The 22,422-nt window shown below is 43.6% G+C and overlaps 1 protein-coding gene across 1 annotated transcript in view; it reads right to left on the minus strand.

Moving 5' to 3' along the window:
- Positions 1 to 20,920, minus strand: part of TRPA1 (transient receptor potential cation channel subfamily A member 1) — a gene marked incomplete at both ends in the record, with an annotated part of 41,188 nt that extends 20,268 nt beyond the window's left edge. Inside the window, 12 exons of the mRNA XM_081325608.1 lie at positions 432 to 596; positions 679 to 848; positions 2,570 to 2,670; positions 2,771 to 2,870; positions 3,852 to 3,900; positions 4,827 to 4,963; positions 5,532 to 5,677; positions 7,978 to 8,086; positions 9,070 to 9,177; positions 15,846 to 16,021; positions 18,875 to 19,037; positions 20,798 to 20,920. Coding sequence (XP_081181734.1) covers positions 432 to 596; positions 679 to 848; positions 2,570 to 2,670; positions 2,771 to 2,870; positions 3,852 to 3,900; positions 4,827 to 4,963; positions 5,532 to 5,677; positions 7,978 to 8,086; positions 9,070 to 9,177; positions 15,846 to 16,021; positions 18,875 to 19,037; positions 20,798 to 20,920 — 1,547 coding nt within the window. The remainder of the gene's footprint in view (positions 1 to 431; positions 597 to 678; positions 849 to 2,569; positions 2,671 to 2,770; positions 2,871 to 3,851; positions 3,901 to 4,826; positions 4,964 to 5,531; positions 5,678 to 7,977; positions 8,087 to 9,069; positions 9,178 to 15,845; positions 16,022 to 18,874; positions 19,038 to 20,797) is intronic.
- Between the last annotated feature and the right edge of the window lie 1,502 nt (positions 20,921 to 22,422).

The following is a 22,422-nucleotide window of genomic DNA, read 5'->3' on the forward strand; positions in this document are numbered from 1 at the left end:
TAAGAAATTTCAGACCTTGTAAAGTGTTATGACAAGTGCCTCAATTTGAATAGTGATTATGTCAAAAAGTAATATAATGTTGCAGTTTTCTAATGTGTATAATAAAAATTCTGTATCTGTCATTGATAACCAAACGGAGGTTTATTTCCGAATTGCCCTTCTATATCCTGATACATAAAACCATGGAACTCGAAGAGGATGTACTTTCTTTTCCACATGACTGTATTTCTTGAATAATTTGTTCCTTAATAATTCAGATCATGATAAACATACGTATATCAAAAATATATAGTTGGGGGCCAGAATGTATGGATGAATGTATGTCAGCCTTACTTAAGTGTAAAGACCAGGAAATCAAACCCATGGAAAGACCAGACTTATACTTTACTGAAGGATAAGTCTATAACGACAGAATCTTGCAATTTACCTACCAAAGAAAGAGGGCACCTTTCTTTAGGAGAAACTGGACTACTTTCTCATGTCCATTTTGAGCAGCCAGATGTAAGGGTGTCATCCCTTTCCTGTCTCCTTCATTCAACAGTCTGGAATCTTCCATAGCTTCCAGAAGTCGAAGACAGGTGTTGATTCGTCCATAGCTATATAAAAGATACATGTCCCATTATTAAGGATAAAATCTAGAATAGAAAATGGTCAATGAGGAAAGATTTTCAGTCTTACCTAGCTGCAAAATGTAATGGAGATTTCTTGTCTCTGCTTTTAGAATATACCGAAACATTCATTTCAAGAAGGATATTCACTGAAAGGGGCATGCCTTGTTTGCATGCATAATGTAAAGGAGTGCATCCTTCATGATCCTCCTCAGTTATAAGATCTTTAATATGTTTCATCTGTCAGGTATAAAAGGGGTACCTTTTAATAGAATTCTAGAAATGTTGGAAAGATATTTTGAACTTACGTTCTGATATGTTACTAAAAATCACAAATAATGTTTCAGGATACAGTAGACTGATGCTGTATTTATAACATGTTTTCAATGCTTTAGTTTGTTATAACTCTAAGTTCACTTTTAGAATGGATGAATATAATTTAATGTTGTACCATAAGGGATTTTGATATTGTTTGCTGCCTTGAATTCGGAATATGCTTTACTATTGAACTTTGGTATTTTCATGGTACAGCTCTAGGGAATACTTTGATTTCTCTGCCGAGAGATGTTGAAAATTGATATTCAGTTGAATAAAAGTAGATGAGAAAAAAAAACTAAAACCCACAAAAATGTCTGTGATTGAAGTATAGTTTTTATATATAAACTGCAATACCAGCAGTAATGTTTCATCCTATGTGTTATTTATTTGTATCCTGCCTATTATTTTTGCAACTAAGTCATTGCTGCAGACATATCCAACAGACTTTCTTCCTCCTATTTTCCCCACAATAACAACCCTGTGAGGTGGGTTGGGCTGATAGAGAGGGACTGGTCCAAAGTCAACCAATTGGCTTTCATAGTTAAGGCAGAATTTGATCTCATGGTCTCTTGCTTTCTAGCCTGGTGCCTTAATCACTAAACCAAACTGAACTTAAATATGTATCTTTAATATCATGAAGAAAATAAAAATACAAGTAGTCCTCAACTTACAACCACAATTGAGGCCTGAGAAATTTGTTAAGTGAGCTTTGTCCCATTTAAATGACTTTTCTTGCTGATTTGTTAAGTGAATCTGGCTTCCCCATTGACTTTGCTTGTCAGAAGGTCACAAAAGTTTATTTATTTATTTTATTTATTTAGATTTATATACCGCCCTTTCCCGAAGGACTCAGGGCAGTTTACAGGGTATTACAGGAGCCTTGGTGGAGCAGTGGGCTAATGCCTCCTTAAGTAACACCAGCTGCCTGCAATTAGTGCAGGTTCGCATCCCACCAGGCTCAAGGTTGACTCAGCCTTCCATCCTTCCGAGGTAGGTAAAATGAGGAGCCAGATTGTTGGGGGCAATTAAGCTGACTTTGTAATAATGCCACTTGGGGTGTGTGTGAAAGCCCTAATAAGCAGGCATATACATAGAATGAAGGCTACTGCTAAGCTTGTAAGCCGCCCTGAGTCTTTGGAGAAGGGCGGGATATAAATGGAATAAAAAAAAATAAAAGAAAATCCATACAAAAGTTAAAACAATTAAAAAAGATTAAATGAAACCCTGAAAGAAAATAAAAACCCCAGTTAAAATTAAAAATTAAAAATTCTCAGCCTGGGCCAGAGAGCTCGAAGAGCCAGGTCTTCAGGTCCCGGCGGAATGAACGGAGGTCGGGGGCAGTCCTAAGCTCCGCGGGCAGCTGGTTCCAAAGGGCAGGCGCGCCCACTGTTGATTAAATGACCCCAAGATACTGCAATTGTCATAAATATGAACCAGTTGTCAAGTATCCAAATACAAATCACATGAACATGGGGGTGCTGCAACGGTCGTAAGTGTAAAAAAGGGTCATAAGTCACTTTTTTCAGTGCCATTGTAACTCTGAACAGCCACTAAATGAACTGTTGTAAGTCAATGACTACCTGTATTAGTTCTTAAAAATTATTAGACAATTGTTTATTAATAGTTTCACAAATTTTTGTTACCTTCAAAAAATCTTCATTCAGATGCTGTAACCCTCCAGGATGTAGGACAGTTAGATGTAAAAAATTACGACCAAGGTGATCTTTTAATTCTAAATTTGCTCCTAATTTGAAAAACAGATTTTGATTTCAAAACTGCTAACCAGCAGTTTTAATTAATTAACATTTATCTTGCTCTTAAAGTGTGTTTTATTCATTTTGTACCTTTTGAAAGTAACAGGTTCACAATTTTCCATGATGCACAAGAAGTGGCAAGTAGTAATGGTGTTCGACCCTCAATGTCAACACTATCAATATTTGCTCCCTGTAATGAAAAGTCCATCAAAAGTACAGTAATACAGAGATATTAATGACAACTTAGGGAAATACACTACGTGGGTGTTTATGTTTGTATGTTTACACACACATTCAAACATATATGTATATATACATTCCAGCTTTATATATATTATAAAGGTAAAGGTTCCCCCGCACATGTGTGCTAGTCGTTTCCGACTCTAGGGGCCGGTGCTCATCTCCGTTTCAAAGCCGAAGAGCCAGCGCTTGTCCGAGGACGTCTCCGTGGTCATGTGGCCGGCATGACTAGATGCCAAAGGCGCACGGAACGCTGTTACCTTCCCACCAGAGTGGTCCCTATTTTTCTACTTGCATTTTTACGTGCTTTCGAACTGCTAGGTTGGCAGAAGCTGGGACGAGTAACAGGCGCTCACTCTGTTACGCGGCACTCGGGATTTGACCCGCCAAACTGCCGACCTTCTGATCGACAAGCTCAGCGTTCTAACCCACTGAGCCACCGCAAATTTATATATTATGTATTTGTGCGTGTGTGTCTGTGTGTTTGTATGAAAATGTTGCTTGTTTTGAACACCATAGTCTATTTCTGTATTTAAATAAATTGGATTTTTAAATCGTAACATCTGACAGATTAACAAAGAATGACATAATATTTATTCAAAAAGATGTTTTTACTGACTTCTGTTGTTACTGTGTGGATCAAACCACTTAATTTGGATGCTGTGGCAATATAGTATGGTTTCTTAGAATTGATACATTGGCAGCATTTAACCTACACTGATACTATAAATGGGTACCAGTATTAGAACCATTGAACGTATACATTATGTTCTTAATATTTGTGTTCCTCTATAAATTTACTATATCAGTTAAACAGGAAATTAATTTTTTAATCATGTCTTACTGCATGTTACCATGCAAACTTCCAGTAAGTTTAATACCAACCTTTATTGCTGTTTAATTAAAAATTCAATTATAGCTAAACGTTTACCTTTGAAATGAGATGTTCTGCCAGTTCATAGTGATCAAACAATGCAGCCCTAGCAGAAAAAATGAATAGCAAACCAAAATATCACAAGGAGCATATAATAGTGAAATGAAAAGTTATATTTTGTCTCTGATGTACTAGTTTTTATCAATTATAGTCTCTAATCATGATAGAGTAAAAGCTCTTCCAAGTATACAATATATGAACTTCCAACTCTAATGTTGTTCCCTTATTGTTGTTCAGTGTCACAAAGGGGCTTTCCAGGATTACCATAACTGAAATCCATGAGCTGTTTAGTCCAAGTGTCTTAATAGTAATACCAGTGTTCTAAGGATGCCTAATTATTATTATGATTGGTTGCACTGTCAGCCAGATGTTTAGACTGGATTTATATCTTTATTCAGCCAGCCAGTCCTTCCCAAGGATCTGTGACAGGCAGATGTTATTTGATGGCATTAAAAGTATAATTGCAGAATGTAAGCTGTTCCAAGTAAAATTGCTTTTAGCAATTGACTGATGATGATTTTGTCAATGCAGATGGTTTTCAAGTGGTCCTCCAGATATTTTGGAATTGCCCTCAAGATGCTTATTATTATTGGTACTAACTTTGTTTTCTTTTGCCATAGTCATTCTACTTTTATTTGCAGGTCTTTGTGTTTTGAGATTTTCTAGTTTTTTTTTCCTTCTACTCTTTTGTACATTTATTCTTTGTTAAATTTCATCCTGCTTGATTCTCAAAAACTCTGGGCAGTTCATAACAATAAAAAAGGGGAAAAATACAATAAAATCAATAAAAGATAAAAGATGGCAATGGCAATGAAGTAAGACGTCTCACTCTCACTTGCCAAAGGCCTCGATGATGAGCCCAAGGAAACTAGGCTACTGAAACCAGTGCAAATAACTCCATAATGCTGGGAAAAATTAGTAATGAAAATACCATATCATAAATAATATAAGGAACCTAAGGAAAACCCTTACCTATGGAGCAATGTTTCCTTATTTCCATCTAATGCATTTATGATAGGCTCCTCCCCTGAATAAGATGACATCATTAACTTGAGAATCTCAGTAGCTCCTTGGGTAGCAGCAAAATGAAGAGCTGTGCAGTTGTCACTCTATAAGTGGAGGTATAAACCAAAAGAAAATGTATAATCCCTAAACCAAATATTTTTGATATTTTATGATATAGTCTTATTAACTGTATAACAGTCAGCATTACATACATAATCTGGACTCTTCCTTTTTGATTCCACTCAAATTCAGTTCATAGGCAACATTTCTTTTTTTTTTGCAAAATAAATTGAGAAAATATTGCTCTTCATATCTTGCTGAATTATAATTCAAAAAGCTCCAGTCATCATGGATAAAAAATGCAGGATATCTAGAGCTGTAATTAAATATCTGTTTTTTACATGAAATAGAGAGCAAGGAGGGTAGAAATAAGAGAAAAACTATTTCTGTGTATGAAAAAGGAAATATAAGTATAATTTTTTTCTATTGAAGAAGCTGCCAAGAGGTACTGTACTAAATTATGGGGATAAAATTGGCATAACTAAACATACAATAAATATTGCAATGCATGAATTATGTGCAACATCTAATTCTTTCAACAGGAATTTTAAAAATGCTTGTGTTTTTCCCCCCACAATCGATGTAGTAAAATAAACATTTATTAGATTTTACCTGTTTCAGATCAATCTTTGCTCCATATTCAATGCACATTTTAATCATTCCCAAGTCTCTGCTTTGGACAGCTAGATGAAGAGGACTACATTTCCCATTATTTATAAAATTAATATGATTTTCAGGTGAATACCCAAGTTCTTCACCTTAAAAATAAAAATAAAAATCTATGATATAGTTTTCTAAGAGAAGAAGAAGAAAGGGTATTATTTACTGCTTTACTGATTCCTATTAAATGTTTAATAATAAATATAACATTTTAACATTTAAAAATAAGTTTATTCAAGTATTTGACAACTTCTGTTCATTTTGTAAGATTTTATTCAGCTTACAAAGATTATCAAAACTGTAAGCATTCTAAAGTAAGGAATGTTGAAGGAGTTGAGTGCTGTGTCACCAGAAAACCTCTATGTTATTTCTTCCTTCCTTCTTCTGTTTATAAAATCATTTGTACTAAAGAGCCTTGGTGGAGCAGTGGGCTAATGCCTCCTTAAGTAACACCAGCTGCCTGCAATTAGTGCAGGTTCGCATCCCACCAGGCTCAAGGTTGACTCAGCCTTCCATCCTTCCGAGGTAGGTAAAATGAGGACCCAGATTGTTGGGGGCAATAAGCTGACTTTGTAATAATGCCGCTTGGGGTGTGTGTGAAAGCCCTAATAAGCAGGCATATACATAGAATGAAGGCTACTGCTAAGCTTGTAAGCCACCCTGAGTCTTCGGAGAAGGGCGGGATATAAATGGAATTAAAATAAATAAATAAATAAAATAAAGGTACCTTACACATTTTAATACAGGAGCAGACAGCAGCTGTCCACTCCAGCCTAGAGCTAACGAACATGGGCTGTAAAATTCCATATAACCCACTATTTATTTAGCGTATGGCTGGTCACACACAATATTAAAAAACATTTCATATTTACAAGTTAAAACAGTTAAAACAATTAAAAAGAAGCAGTAATAAAACCTAAGAGGAAACCAGAAATAACATTTAAGAGTTTGATGTCGAGTTTGGAAATCCAGTCAGTAGCTACCGTTGTTACGCAGAGGAAGTCCTTAAAATCTCCTGGGTATTTTCTATTAATGTATTCCCTCACTATATGTTGGATAGTCTGTCAGGAAGCCCCGCAATCACATTGCGCTGAAGATGTCTTCCCCCATTTATACAAAGAATTGGCACACACCCCATGAGTCGTTCTAATTCTATTGTATGTCACCCATATGTGTCGGGGTAAGTTGAACCCTGGAGGTATATTATTAGGATTAATATGCTCGAAAATATCTTGGGAGGTATAGCTATTCCATGCTTCCATCCACTTTTGTGTGGTGCTCTGATGTTCGGCCAGCAGCTTAAGTGCTGTAAGGAGTGGCGGGTTTCTTGACTTTAGTCGACCTCTTAAAAGAACAGAGGTATAACCATGAATGGGTAGAGAGGAGTTTAGCAGGATCTTACTATACTCCCGAATAAGAGCTTCTTGTCGTCGTAAGTGCAGGGGGAGTATATGGCTAAGAACTGGTAGCCAATGAATAGGTGTAGATTTTATGCACCCAGTAATTAATCTCATTGTGTAGTTAAGTTGAACATAGCAAAGTGTTAAATTTTTCTGCATGTCTTTCTGCTGCCATCTAGTGTCATCTACTTCTTTGCAGTCCAGCTCTAGTAAAGTAATCCTCGACTTACAACAGTTTGTTTAGTGACTGTTCAAAGTTACAACAGCACTGAAAAAAGTGACTTATGACCGTTTTTCACACTTACAACCAAGGCAGCATCCCCATGGTCACAGGATCAAAATCTGGATGCTTGGCAATTGGTTCATATTTATGACGGTTACAGTGTCCCGGGGTCATATGATCACCCTTTGTGACCTTCTGACAAGCAAAGTCAATGTTGAAGTCAGATTCACTTAACAAACAGGTTATTAAATTAACAACTGCAGTGATTCACTTAACAACTATGGCAAGAAAAATCATAAAATTGGGCAAAATTTTAAGAAATGTCTCACTTAGCAACATAAATTTCGGGCTCAATTGTGGTTGTAAGTCGAGAATTACCTGTAATCCTGTTCCAAGCTCCTTTTTTTCTAAGAGCTGAAAAATCATTGGAATTCTTTTTCATTACTTTGGGTAATAATGGAAATATAACTCTGATAACATTTTAACACTTTTTAAAAGTAAAGTATTTTACCAACAGCAACAAATTATGTGCATGAGGCAGCATTTCCCCTTTTGTACCAGCCCTTGGATCACTGCCCTATTTCTCCTCCAGCCTCAGGAGCCTTGCAGAATAACACATCCTAGCATCTGTTGCCCTGTTCATATTAATGGCTATTATACTCACTAACTTTACAGCCACTTAAACCCTACAGACCTATAATATTTTAAGGAATCATGTCTGAGTGCTACTTCAGTTGTAATCAATATTAATGGATGGTTTCCTAAATGTATTTACCTCGCTTTATAATAATCTCCAAACATAATTTCGAACCAGAAAAGGCAGCTGCATGGACTGGCATACAGCCCATATTGTTCGCTTTACAAATGTCACCGCCATTTTCGATCTGCAAGAAGAAGAACCAATTATGAAATGACAACTCTTAAACACTTTCACACGCACTCATTGCATACACTACCATACCATAAGAAATGAAAATCTTAAAACACTGGCTAATTTATACAAATGCATTTTAGCTGGTGATCTCTCCCAATTGTGGAACAGAGGCCACAAATCAGAAAGTTCTACTTCTCACTCAGCCAAAGTGCATCTTCCTCAGTAGAGATAGATTATCCTAAAGTTCCCTGGAATGATGGAGGGATTACAGGGTTCCCATACAATCAATTTCTTCCCTTAAGGCAGTGGTGGCGAACCTATGGCACGCGTGCCAGAGGTGGCACTCAGAGCCCTCTCTGTTGACATGTGCACCACCGCCGCCAGCAGCAGGTCCATCAGGCCGCTGCCCCACCCAGCACAAAGGAGGCGAAGCGGCCGACTAGCAAGCTCGAGTAGAGGTGGCAGAGCAGAGGTCACCAACCATTGTCGATTGGTAAACTGAAGAAAAGGGTCCTGTAAGTGCAATTTATTATATTTTTCTGGAAACCTTAACAACAGCTGTGTTTAACAACTGCCACAAAAAAGATTGTAAAATGAGATTGTAAAAAAAGAGCCATGGTGGTGCAGTGGTTAGAATGTAGTATTGCAGGCTGCTGACTGCCAGCAATTTGATCCTGACCACCTCGATCCTTCCAAAGTCTTTGTTCGGGGCAATATGTTGATTCTGTAAGGTCCTTAAAGAAGGCTGTAAAGCACTATGAAGCAGTATATAAGTCTAAGTGCTACAGTATTGCTATTACTATTGCTAAAACTGATCTGGCCATACAGTGACTTACTTTACAACCATCATGAAATAGTAGGCTCAATTATGGTGGCAAATCAATTACAACATCGCAACCCTCAAGAACATGAAGTTATAAAAAGATAGTGTAAGTAGCAGACAAAGGAGAACTCAAGCACACTGACAAAAATATATACATTTGTTATACATACCAGAAGTTTCAGTGCTTCAGGATTATCTTTATAACATGCTATTAGTATGGGTGTATTCCCACCCTCTCCTTCCAGATTTACATCCGTATTGCTGCATCCAAGGAAAATCTAAATATTCAGATAAAATGTAAATGTTTTCTGTCAACTCACTGTTATATTCTTGGACCAGGATATATTGTAACTGTGACAAGGACAGACTCACTCTTGTTCTCCAATTATAGATCACTTCATGTTTCTGACCAGATTTGTGATTTAGAGCTGTGCCTTAATATTAGTATGCAATTAGTACAGTTAATGAAAACCTGTTTTGATATGTTTACACCCCATTTTCAATGCTCACTGTTGTACTGTATTATAGCAATATTCCAATGTTGCATTTTTTAAGTCTAGAAGTTCAAATAAATAGTAGCTCCTGTTTGTAAATTGAATGCATATACTCTTAAACGTCCAGGATCCTATCACAATTCAGTGGTGTTAAGATATACCGTTATTCTGTATGTAATCTGCTATATAACAATGGCTTCAATTAAGACTGAATTTTCTGTTATGGCACAATTAATAAAGTCAGATATCATCATATTAAACTCAGAGTTAGGGCCTGAAGGTTTGTGGAAGCATCTTCCTTCTTGCCTGCCTGCCTTTTCCCACCCACACTTCCTCCCTCCCTCCCTCCCTATCAATGATCACCATGTCTATTTAATGACTGCCACAAAAAAGGTCATAAAATCAGGTCCAGTCATATGGTAACCCGCTTAATGACCACTTTAATGTATTGGGGTTTTTGCTTGTATTGATTAAATGCTGCTTAACGGTTACTCAATGTTATGTCTATGTAACAGCTACAGACCAAGCCAGACTTGTTCTCTCCAGGAATATCATTGGTAGATTTGGGGCGGGAATGGGTTCCTTTAAACCTATTGGCCACCGCCTAGTGGCCATCCATATAAGTAGCTGCGCAGCAGCCTCTGTTTCAGTTCTGTTCCTGTTTATTTTAATAAACCTTCCGTCTCGCTTATTGCCTGCAAAGAACTGGCTACACAACAACCACAATGACTTATGATTATAATTCCAGGCTCAGTTATGATTGTACACTTGAGGATTCCTGTATTGCCTATTTACCGTATATACTTGAGTATAAGCCGACTCGAGTATAAGCCGAGACCCCCAATTTCACCCCCAAAAACTGGAAAAAGTTATTGACTCGAGTATAAGCCGATCCGCCGTTCTGCAAGCCTCTGCCACCAGCAGAGGCTCGATCCGCCATTTTGCAAGCCTGAATACACAGGAATACCCTGTGTGGCCGCGGCTCTCAGGGAAGCCCTGGCTGTCCGCTTCCTCGCTCCACGCTGCCATTCGGGGCCCGCGCGTTCCCCGGGCAAATCGCGGCGCCCAGCAGGCGAGGAAACACGCCCGCTCCAGTCGCCCCCCCTTCCCTCAGGAGACGCGAAGCAAGTGACCGCCCGGAGCTTACCGAGGACTTGCGCGCGGCCGAGGCTTCGGTGCTTCCAGGATCGCGCGCACCTCCCCAAACCTCCCCAAACGTCGGCAGGTCTCCGTTCCTCCTGCCGACCTTTGGGGAGGTTTGGGCGCCTCCCCAAACCTCGGCAGGTCTCCGTTCCTCCTGCCGACCTTTGGGGAGGTTTGGGCGCCTCCCCAAACCTCCCCAAACCTCGGCAGGTCTCCGTTCCTCCTGCCGACCTTTGGGGAGGTTTGGGCGCCTCCCCAAACCTCCCCAAACCTCGGCAGGTCTCCGTTCCTCCTGCTGACCTTTGGGGAGGTTTGGGCGCCTCCCCAAACCTCCCCAAACGTCGGCAGGTCTCCGTTCCTCCTGCCGACCTTTGGGGAGGTTTGGGCGCCTCCCCAAACCTCCCCAAACCTCTGCAGGTCTCCGTTCCTCCGCGCAGACCTGCCGAACTTTGGGGAGGTTTGGGCGCCTCCCCAAACCTCGGCAGGTCTCCGTTCCTCCTGCCGACCTTTGGGGAGGTTTGGGCGCCTCCCCAAACCTCCCCAAACCTCGGCAGGTCTCCGTTCCTCCTGCCGACCTTTGGGGAGGTTTGGGCGCCTCCCCAAACCTCCCCAAACCTCGGCAGGTCTCCGTTCCTCCTGCCGACCTTTGGGGAGGTTTGGGCGCCTCCCCAAACCTCGGCAGGTCTCCATTCCTCCGCGCAGACCTGCCGACCTTTGGGGAGGTTTGGGCGCCTCCCCAAACCTCGGCAGGTCTCCGTTCCTCCTGCCGACCTTTGGGGAGGTTTGGGCGCCTCCCCAAAACTCCCCAAACCTCGGCAGGTCTCCGTTCCTCCTGCCGACCTTTGGGGAGGTTTGGGCGCCTCCCCAAACCTCCCCAAACCTCGGCAGGTCTCCGTTCCTCCTGCCGACCTTTGGGGAGGTTTGGGCGCCTCCCCAAACCTCGGCAGGTCTCCGTTCCTCCTGCCGACCTTTGGGGAGGTTTGGGCTCCTCCCCAAACCTCCCCAAACCTCGGCAGGTCTCCGTTCCTCCTGCCGACCTTTGGGGAGGTTTGGGCGCCTCCCCAAACCTCGGCAGGTCTCCGTTCCTCCGCGCAGACCTGCCGACCTTTGGGGAGGTTTGGGCGCCTCCCCAAACCTCCCCAAACCTCGGCAGGTCTCCGTTCCTCCGCGCAGACCTGCCGACGTTTGGGGAGGTTTGGGCGCCTCCCCAAACCTCCCCAAACCTCGGCAGGTCTCCGTTCCTCCGCGCAGACCTGCCGACGTTTGGGGAGGCGCCCAAACCTCCCCAAAGGTCGGCAGGAGGAACGGAGACCTGCCGAGGTTTGGGGAGGTTTGGGGAGGCGCCCAAACCTCCCCAAACGTCGGCAGGTCTGCGCGGAGGAACGGAGACCTGCCGAGGTTTGGGGAGGCGCCCAAACCTCCCCAAACAGGAACGGAGACCTGCCGAGGTTTGGGGAGGTTTGGGGAGGCGCCCAAACCTCCCCAAACGTCGGCAGGTCTGCGCGGAGGAACGGAGACCTGCCGAGGTTTGGGGAGGTTTGGGGAGGCGCCCAAACCTCCCCAAACAGGAACGGAGACCTGCCGAGGTTTGGGGAGGTTTGGGGAGGCGCCCAAACCTCCCCAAACGTCGGCAGGTCTGCGCGGAGGAACGGAGACCTGCTGAGGTTTGGGGAGGTTTGGGGAGGCGCCCAAACCTCCCCAAACAGGAACGGAGACCTGCCGAGGTTTGGGGAGGTTTGGGGAGGCGCCCAAACCTCCCCAAAGGTCGGCAGGAAGAACGGAGACCTGCCGAGGTTTGGGGAGGTTTGGGGAGGCGTCTCCGTTCCTCCTGCCGACCTTTGGGGAGGTTTGGGCGCCTCCCCAAACCTCCCCAAACCTCGGCAGGTCTCCGTTCCTCCTGCCGACCTTTGGGGAGGTTTGGGCGCCTCCCCAAACCTCCCCAAACCTCGGCAGGTCTCCGTTCCTCCTGCCGACCTTTGGGGAGGTTTGGGCGCCTCCCCAAACCTCGGCAGGTCTCCGTTCCTCCGCGCAGACCTGCCGACCTTTGGGGAGGTTTGGGCGCCTCCCCAAACCTCGGCAGGTCTCCGTTCCTCCTGCCGACCTTTGGGGAGGTTTGGGCGCCTCCCCAAAACTCCCCAAACCTCGGCAGGTCTCCGTTCCTCCTGCCGACCTTTGGGGAGGTTTGGGCGCCTCCCCAAACCTCCCCAAACCTCGGCAGGTCTCCGTTCCTCCTGCCGACCTTTGGGGAGGTTTGGGCGCCTCCCCAAACCTCGGCAGGTCTCCGTTCCTCCTGCCGACCTTTGGGGAGGTTTGGGCTCCTCCCCAAACCTCCCCAAACCTCGGCAGGTCTCCGTTCCTCCTGCCGACCTTTGGGGAGGTTTGGGCGCCTCCCCAAACCTCGGCAGGTCTCCGTTCCTCCGCGCAGACCTGCCGACCTTTGGGGAGGTTTGGGCGCCTCCCCAAACCTCCCCAAACCTCGGCAGGTCTCCGTTCCTGTTTGGGGAGGTTTGGGTGCCTCCCCAAACCTCCCCAAACCTCGGCAGGTCTCCGTTCCTCCGCGCAGACCTGCCGACGTTTGGGGAGGTTTGGGCGCCTCCCCAAACCTCCCCAAACCTCGGCAGGTCTCCGTTCCTCCGCGCAGACCTGCCGACGTTTGGGGAGGCGCCCAAACCTCCCCAAAGGTCGGCAGGAGGAACGGAGACCTGCCGAGGTTTGGGGAGGTTTGGGGAGGCGCCCAAACCTCCCCAAACGTCGGCAGGTCTGCGCGGAGGAACGGAGACCTGCCGAGGTTTGGGGAGGTTTGGGGAGGCGCCCAAACCTCCCCAAACAGGAACGGAGACCTGCCGAGGTTTGGGGAGGCGCCCAAACCTCCCCAAACGTCGGCAGGTCTGCGCGGAGGAACGGAGACCTGCCGAGGTTTGGGGAGGTTTGGGGAGGCGCCCAAACCTCCCCAAACAGGAACGGAGACCTGCCGAGGTTTGGGGAGGTTTGGGGAGGCGCCCAAACCTCCCCAAACGTCGGCAGGTCTGCGCGGAGGAACGGAGACCTGCTGAGGTTTGGGGAGGTTTGGGGAGGCGCCCAAACCTCCCCAAACAGGAACGGAGACCTGCCGAGGTTTGGGGAGGTTTGGGGAGGCGCCCAAACCTCCCCAAAGGTCGGCAGGAAGAACGGAGACCTGCCGAGGTTTGGGGAGGTTTGGGGAGGCGCCCAAACCTCCCCAAAGGTCGGCAGGTCTGCGCGGAGGAACGGAGACCTGCCGAGGTTTGGGGAGGTTTGGGGAGGCGCCCAAACCTCCCCAAACAGGAACGGAGACCTGCCGAGGTTTGGGGAGGTTTGGGGAGGCGCCCAAACCTCCCCAAACGTCGGCAGGTCTGCGCGGAGGAACGGAGACCTGCCGAGGTTTGGGGAGGTTTGGGGAGGCGCCCAAACCTCCCCAAACAGGAACGGAGACCTGCCGAGGTTTGGGGAGGTTTGGGGAGGCGCCCAAACCTCCCCAAACGTCGGCAGGTCTGCGCGGAGGAACGGAGACCTGCCGAGGTTTGGGGAGGCGCCCAAACCTCCCCAAAGGTCGGCAGGAGGAACGGAGACCTGCCGAGGTTTGGGGAGGTTTGGGGAGGCGCCCAAACCTCCCCAAACGTCGGCAGGTCTGCGCGGAGGAACGGAGACCTGCCGAGGTTTGGGGAGGCGCCCAAACCTCCCCAAAGGTCGGCAGGAGGAACGGAGACCTGCCGAGGTTTGGGGAGGTTTGGGGAGGCGCCCAAACCTCCCCAAAGGTCGGCAGGAGGAACGGAGACCTTCCGAGGTTTGGGGAGGTTTGGGGAGGCGCCCAAACCTCCCCAAAGGTCGGCAGGAAGAACGGAGACCTGCCGAGGTTTGGGGAGGTTTGGGGAGGCGCCCAAACCTCCCCAAACGTCGGCAGGTCTGCGCGGAGGAACGGAGACCTGCCGAGGTTTGGGGAGGCGCCCAAACCTCCCCAAACGTCAGCAGGTCTCCGTTCCTCCGCGCCCTGCCTGCCTGCTTCTTTCCGCTGCGGAAAGAAGCAGGCAGGCAAGGCGCGGAGGTCCGGAGACCTGCCGACGTTTGGGGAGGTTTGGGGAGGTGCGCGCGCACCTCCCCAAACCTCCCCAAACTTCGGCAGGTCTCGGACGGCGGTGGCTTGGGAGAGGTGCCCGCGATCCCGGAAGCACCAAAGCCTCGGCCGCGCACAAGTCCTCGGTAAGTTTTTTTGTTGACTGGAGTATAAGCCGAAGTGGAATTTTTCAGCCCAAAAAGTGGGCTGAAAAATTCGGCTTATACTCAAGTATATGCGGTAACTAAATTCTTCTCAGTTTGGAACAATTATAGTTGTAAGTTGTAGACTATATATAGATTAATAACTGCAAATAAGACTCTCTCTGCAATTTTTCTTATAACACTTTTGGTAGTGGTTTCATAACTAGACAATTTGTGCCTAAGGCAGAATGAAGATATAGTCTTTCTCTGTTTCCAGGCTGAGTCCTACACCACTGGTTCCCAACCTTTCTGGTTCCACGGACAGGCAGCAGCAGCAGCAGGGGGAGGGAATAGTTTTGTGCATCCTAGATCTTGTGCATGCACAAATGAAGCTTTGCACACTTGCCCGCTGCTTCTTCTTCCCAGTTCCCAAAGGCTGGTACCAGTCCATATCCAAGGGGCTGGGGATCCCTGCTCTGTACTCTCCATCATTTTAGCTTCATTATATCAGAACACTCACTATCTTCAATATAACTTCCTGATAGAGCTTGTTTGGTGTAGTGGTTAAGGCATCAGACTAGAAACCAGGAGGCAGTGAGTTATAGTCCCACTTTAGGCATGAAACTGGCTTGGGTTACCTTGGGCCAATTACTCTCTCGCAGCCCTAGAAAGGAGGCAAACCACTGCCAAGAAAAAACAGGTACTCATCAGGAATCAACTGGACCCAAAGTATCAAAAGAGAAGAAACCTTATCCTGAAAGCCAAAATTTTAAAACTATTTTTAAACTTTCCTCTGTATTTTGCCGTCAGCTAATAAAACTAAATTGCTAATGAAGCAATTTCTGTTATCTGGTTTTGTTTTAAAAACTTAAGAACAATATCAGAATTTGAAAGATTAACTTAGCTTCTACACTTAGTAGTAGAGATTATAAGATGCAGCATTTCTCATCTGTGGTATAGTTCAGCTTGTCCAAAAATCAAGATGCAGCATATCAAACCCCATTTATTCACAATAACTCCTATAAATATCCATGACATGATCTTATTTCTTAACTTCACTAACTTGTATGCATATAAATTTGGAAATGTAGCTTTACCTTAACTAAATCGTTCAAAAGATACAGCACAGCCCAGTGAAGTGGAGAAATCATATTGGAATTAAGGATGTTTGGGTTGGCTCCTCTGCTGAGAAGTAATTTAACACTTCCAGTCTGTTGTTTTTTTGTAGCCCAGTGCAGTGGTGTATTTCCAGACGAGTCTGTTACATTTAGAGCTATGCCAAAGATAGGAAAATCAAGTAAATGTCACTTCACACTTTTATTTCACATAAAATGGTATTATATTTCATGTAAAACTAATGTAATGAAATGGAAATGGAAATATAAATTTAATGAATAGAATAGAATAGAATAGAATAGAATAGAATAGAATAGAATAGAATAGAATAGAATAGAATAGAATAGAATAGAATAGAATAGAATAGAATAGAATAGAATAGAATAGAATAGAGCTGGAAGGAACCATGGAGGTCTTCTAGTCCAGCCCCCTGTTCAAGCAGGAGAACCTATACAACAGGTCTGCAACCCGCGGCTCCGGAGCCGCATGCAGCTCTTTCAGCCGTCTCCTGCGGCTCCCAGTCCTCTGCCATGTGAGGGTCCAAAAAAAAAAAAAGTGGGACTAAAAAAGTTCAACCAATCAATTCAAATATGCAGGGTAGGTGCATAGCTCGCCTTGGCTCCACTCTTCAGTCAAACCCTGTTCTGTGCATGCACGCATGTATGCGCATGTGCACACATTTTTTGCGGCTCCCAGTTTTCCCTTTTGTGAGGGAACCGGTTCCGAGTGGCTCTTTCACTGACCCCTGGTTGCTATAGGTTGCTGACCCCTGACCTATACCATCTCAGATAGGTGAAAGTCTAGTCTCTTCTTAAAAATCTCAGTGATGGAGCACCCACAATTTCTGGGGGTAAGCTGTTCCACTGGTTGATTGTCTTCACTGTCTGGAAGTTTCTCTTTAATTCCAGGTTGCTTCTCTCTTTGATCAGTTTCCAACCATTGTTTCTCGTCCTTCCCTCTGGTGCTTTGGTGAACAAACTGGTCCCCTCTGCCTTGTTCCAGATACTGGAACACGGCTATCATGTCTCCCCTATTTCTTCTTTTCTTTAGACTAGCTTTAGAGCAGAAACCTTATTCTGTATGTATTCTCAAGATTCCGCATTTAAACCATCAACTGTATGTGCATGTTTGTAATATGCTCTCAAAAGACCAGTAGATGCATTTCATTCTACATGAATTTGAGTTGTAAATAGAGTAATTCTCAATCTACGACCTCAAGTGGGACCAGAACTTCCATCACTAAGTGATGCGGTGGTTATGTGAATCATCATGTAACCATGCCTGTTTTTACAATCTTTTTTGCCATGGCCATTAAACAAATCACACTGTCATTAAGTGAATCCAAATTTTCCCATTGACTTTGCTTGTCAGGAGCTGGCTGGGAAGGTCGCAAATGGTGATCACACATGATCCCAGGACACTGCAACTGTTACAAATAAGTGCCATTACCAAGTGCACAAATTGTGATCACATAATTACAGGGATGCTGTAACAGTCATATGTGTGATGACCAGTCATAAATCACTTTTAGCATCATTGTAACTTTGAATGGTTTCTAAACAAATAGTTGTAAGTCAAGAACTACCTGTATATGTATTTGTGAATATATTCTAATTTTCCATCCAAAAGCTATTGCTATGTCACATCAAACACCAGGAGCAATACTCTGTGAGGTGCTTCAGCCAGATGTCAACTTTTTTTTCTTGTTTGCTTCTTTTGCAAAACTGCATGTATCACAAAGTTTAAATTCCATACACTCCTCCATTCTGTTAAGGAAATGTTATCTGTCTCCTACAATCCCCCTCTAACAGTCAGCCTCTAATATCAGTTAGATAATCAGAATTTAAAAAGCTATTTCCTGAGTGCTGCAAAATATGCAAACATTTAAAATGAAAGACCTCCACAATATACTAACAACTGGACTTCCACTAAATACATGGCTTTGATTATAGAAACAATTTACCCAGTTCCTTAAATTTGGAGCAGTAGCAAAAGCAATGGCTAAAAGTATCTTAATGCACCATCTGTAGCGATAACATATACAAAGCATGATGATTACTCAACAGATTGCACTGTTTGGACTTGTTGATTTCCAGATGCTGTCAGATGGGAACTTTTCAGAAAATTGAGATAACTTGTATGGTTTTCCCTTTCCTTTTCTAAGCATCTGTTCTTCCCAGCTGGGATGTTTTACATGGATCAAACTATGATTGATACAAATCACTGTTTCCCATTTTAGTAGTAACCATCTATATGCACATACAAACTCATATTTATTTGAAAAGTTTTGTGATTAAGTAAACTAATTAGAAGAAAGTTGCTTCATCTGAACATAGACAGGTATGCACCAACCGCTCTTCCCTTGCCTATGTTTCCGATAAATTTAGAACGGGTCAAACTGCTGGCCCATGGGCCGGATGCATCATAGCGAATCTGCACCCACCCCATTGCCAGCAAGGGCAAAAAAGTCATGATATGTCACGACGCGTCACGTGACATTACAAGTTTGACACCCCTGGTTTAGAACATCTGCAAGGGAAATATGCTTGGAGAAAACATAAACTACCTGTCTGTGTTTAGATGAAGCAATTTCCTTATAATTAGTTTCTTTAATCACAAAACGTTTCAAATAAATATGAGTTTGCAGGTGCACATAGAGAGATAATAATAATAAACCTTTATTGTCAAAGTACAACATGTGTACATTGAGATTAGCTGAGCCTCCCCCATGCTCTCTCCCCCCAACACACAGTGACAACAAACCCTCCATCCTACCACCCCATGTGAACCAACTACAAGTAGATACATGTATACATGTATAAATAGATACATGTATAAATAGCCATTTTTTGAATGCAGCAGAATGATGTAACCCAACAGTATGTTGTTAATGATTATCATGTTTTATTAGGTCATAGCACTCTACATGATACATAACAAATTTATTCTTCACTGTCCTCCTGAGTTACTGAATTTGCATCCAGCCTTAACCACAACTGCATTTTGGTACCTTCAAATGAGGAATCATCCATGATCATTTGCATTAACTCAAGTTGACCTTTTCCTGCAGCATGGTGCAATGGTGTAGCATTCAGCTGATCCACTTTCTTAAGTCCTTCACGATTCTTCTTAATGAAACTTCGAAGTCTGCAAGTACTCCCATCAGAGATCACCTAATTGAGGTTTAAGCAATTTTAGTCTGGTTCCACAGAAATTCCAAATTATATCAATGCTTTTTAGCAGCTCTTTATTATATAAGATGTTGGCAGTGAATTATTACTTAACTATTCATTTATCACTACAAAGTTTCATCTACTATACTAATAGCAGAGCTGCAGTTATTTAAGATGACCTTTAATCTAATTAGTACAATTTATTTTATTTAGGTCTAAAAGGGTCCTGGAAACATGAAAATAGTTCTGCTGAATGAGGCCTACCCCACCTAGGTAGACCTCCCCCAGAAAGTATTAAATTTCTACACTGAAGCATATTTAAAGAAATACTAGTAATACAACAATTAGATTACAGAAAAGGCTATATTTTAGCATGAGGTATTAGAACATTACAGTGTATTATATTAAGAAAGCAAAAATTCCAACTGTTACCGGTATAAATGGCAAAAATATGTAAGTGAAGTTCATTTTAGATTACATTTTGAAAACAAATCTTTCAGCACTTTAGCTTTTCTGGTCAGAACGTATAATTCAAATTATAATCCACTCTCCTAACAATGCTATACATGTAGTTGAAAACTCAACATAAATACAGACACATCTACTTATCCATAAAGTTGGAATGAACACTTAGGATGCTTATCAGAATTCTCTAGAATATTTTAACAAGTAATTTATTATTGAATATTAATTATTTAATTGACTATTAATATTTAATATTAATAGTATTCTGCAGAAGACCTGGGACAAAAATTAAGTACACTCAGCTTGTCCTATGTAACTCAACAATGAAAAGGGTTTAGCTAAGAACACTGGAAGCCCAATGGAAGATTACAATTAGATTTGAATACAAATTGGAAGATTTCAGCCAAGAACTGGTTTTAATTTAAAACAAGCATTGAAAGATTTTTCAGTGAATTGCACTAGTTTTCTAATCCCTTGATTTAAACCTTAGTAAAAATGGCAAGAAAATACATATCTGCTAATTGTTTAATTTCCAGCCTCAGTGTTTCACTAATGTAGAACACATGCAATCACTGAGTCATCTTCCGGCACTTCTTGCCAGTTTCAAAATGTTGTGTGGAATTAATTCAATAGATGCAGTATTATCTGTAACAAATCATTTGTAGATTTTGCAGCTCAGTGAGGTTTACTCCCTATCCTAAGCCATTACTTTTGGCTTTAGATGGAGGAAGATCTCCACACTGGCCTCCCAAACAGAAAACTGATCTTGGAAGCCTGAGGTCTGTTTTCCCGTATCTAACACAGAATCAAAGTACCTGGGCCCATTTAGGTGACAAAATACAACAGTCTTCTTCTACCTGAATAAGGACCAGATGGTCCAACTAGAGCTTTCCAGATGGGTTGGGTATCAGTCCCCAATTCTCCACCAAACTATGAACATTAAAAAAATAAATAAATCTGAAGACAACGGAAGAAGCCGGTTCTAAAATAGTGAGCGGACGGGGAGAATCAGGACGAAACAGTACACAGCTAAACGACCCTTCAATTTTCTCCATCATCCTAAGAATCGGTCAAGAGTCCAGCGCGGGACGGGCTCTCTCTCGCTTGCTGTCTTTTTCACCTCTTTTGCAGAGGTGATGCTCCTGTTTCTTCCCATTCCCCGGAGCGGTCGGCATCCCTGCCCCTAGCGCTCTCTTTGTCTTGGTCCGAACAAGCTACTCAGGATCGCCCGTCTCTCGTTTCCCACCGGTTCCCAGAGGCAGCTGTGTAGTGGGTGTTGCCCGCAGGCACCTTACCTTAAAGACATCCTGCGAGGCCACCGAACAAGCGTCGGCTTCGCACACCACCCCTTCGTAGGCAGCAGGGGGCTGCTGCTTCTGGTCGCGGCTCTGAAACCACTTCAGGATCGAGCGCTTCATGGCTACCGTGCTCGTGGCTGGCCGGGACTTCAGGAGGCAACCTGAGAACCGGGACGTGAAAGAAGGAAGTTGTGGAAACACCCTAAGTTCGTCTCCCGAAGTGAACCCCTTCCCTCCGACTGCTCGCTTGGCGCGACACGCCCACGGTGGGGAAGGGAGGCAGGGACGCCGAAAAGAACGGACGGCGCGTGGGAGAAAGTTGGATTCTTCCCTAAGCGGCGGGCGTCTGTGGGGCCATGAAGAAAATAAGGTTGGACTCTTCCATTTTTTTCCCTCACTGAGGAGTCTCACAGCTGGCAGATCTGAAAACCAAAACAGATGGGACAGAATGAGAAATGGGTGGAACAATTAGGATGGCACACAATAGTCTCAGTCTTTCCACGTTGAGTTTGAGATAGCATGAATATATGTGTATATGTTCACATTTCATATATATCTTTCGTTTACATGATTTGTTTGTTGGTATCCCACTTTTGTTCTTTTTACAAATAGCTCAAGGTGGCGAACATGCCTAATATTGCAGGATCCAGGGTGGATCGGTCACTGGGACCAAAGATTTTCAGACTCCTGCTGGAAACCATCCTTGCGGGAACTTCTTTCTACCAGGATGTGCAGTATTTATGTTGTGCCTGGTTGTGTGAGGCTTTTTTAATTGATTGATTGGGGTTTTGATGGCTGGCTATTAAGTCGTGGGCTGTTGTTTCTTTGCGCTGCCTAACACTAATACCCAATACACCTTCCTCCTCTTATTTTCCCCACCACAACAACCCTGTGAGGTGAGTTAGGCTGAGTGAGAGTGACTGGCCCAAAGTTACTCAGCTGGCTTTCACGGCTAAGGCAGGACTTGAATTCATGGACTCCTACTTTCTAGCCCAGTGCCCAGTCCTACTTATCTCTGCTCAGAGGTCTATCTCACTGAATCTACTGGTGCTTACTCCAAAATAGAAAGCCAGTTTGGTCTAGTGGTTAAAGGCCCTGAGCTAGAAACTGGAAGAATATGGGTTCCTTTTACCCTGCCTTAGGCAAAAAGTCAGCTTGGGTGACTTTGGGCCATCTACTCTCTCTTAGCCCTAGGAATGAAACGACAAGTCACTTCTGAAAAAGCTGGTGAGAAGGCTATGTGGACCTATGTGGACAAAGTTAAGACTGAAATGAAGGCATTCATAGAGACAAAATTTCTAAAGCAAGAGTCTACAGGGTTGAAGAATTTTTAATGAAAATTATGATTTAAGATTCACCATCTGTTTAATACATGTATTATTTGTTAAAATTGTAATTGTAGTTACAAATAATAACTTTTGCTATTATATGTGTGTGTTTATGCATATCTGCATGTGTTACTTCTAATTATTTTGTGATTTAGTTCAATTGAACACCGTCTGGAACCGTAAGATCCCAGTTTCCCTAAATAAGAAACATTAGTATATTTGTAGAGTCTTGACTAGGTTCTTTTAGACTGCAGTTTTTTAAAGCTTTGTGAGGCTGCAACCTTAAAGCACTCT

This window comes from Vipera berus (assembly GCF_964194415.1).
Source record: "Vipera berus genome assembly, chromosome: 3".
Taxonomy (NCBI): domain Eukaryota; kingdom Metazoa; phylum Chordata; class Lepidosauria; order Squamata; family Viperidae; genus Vipera; species Vipera berus.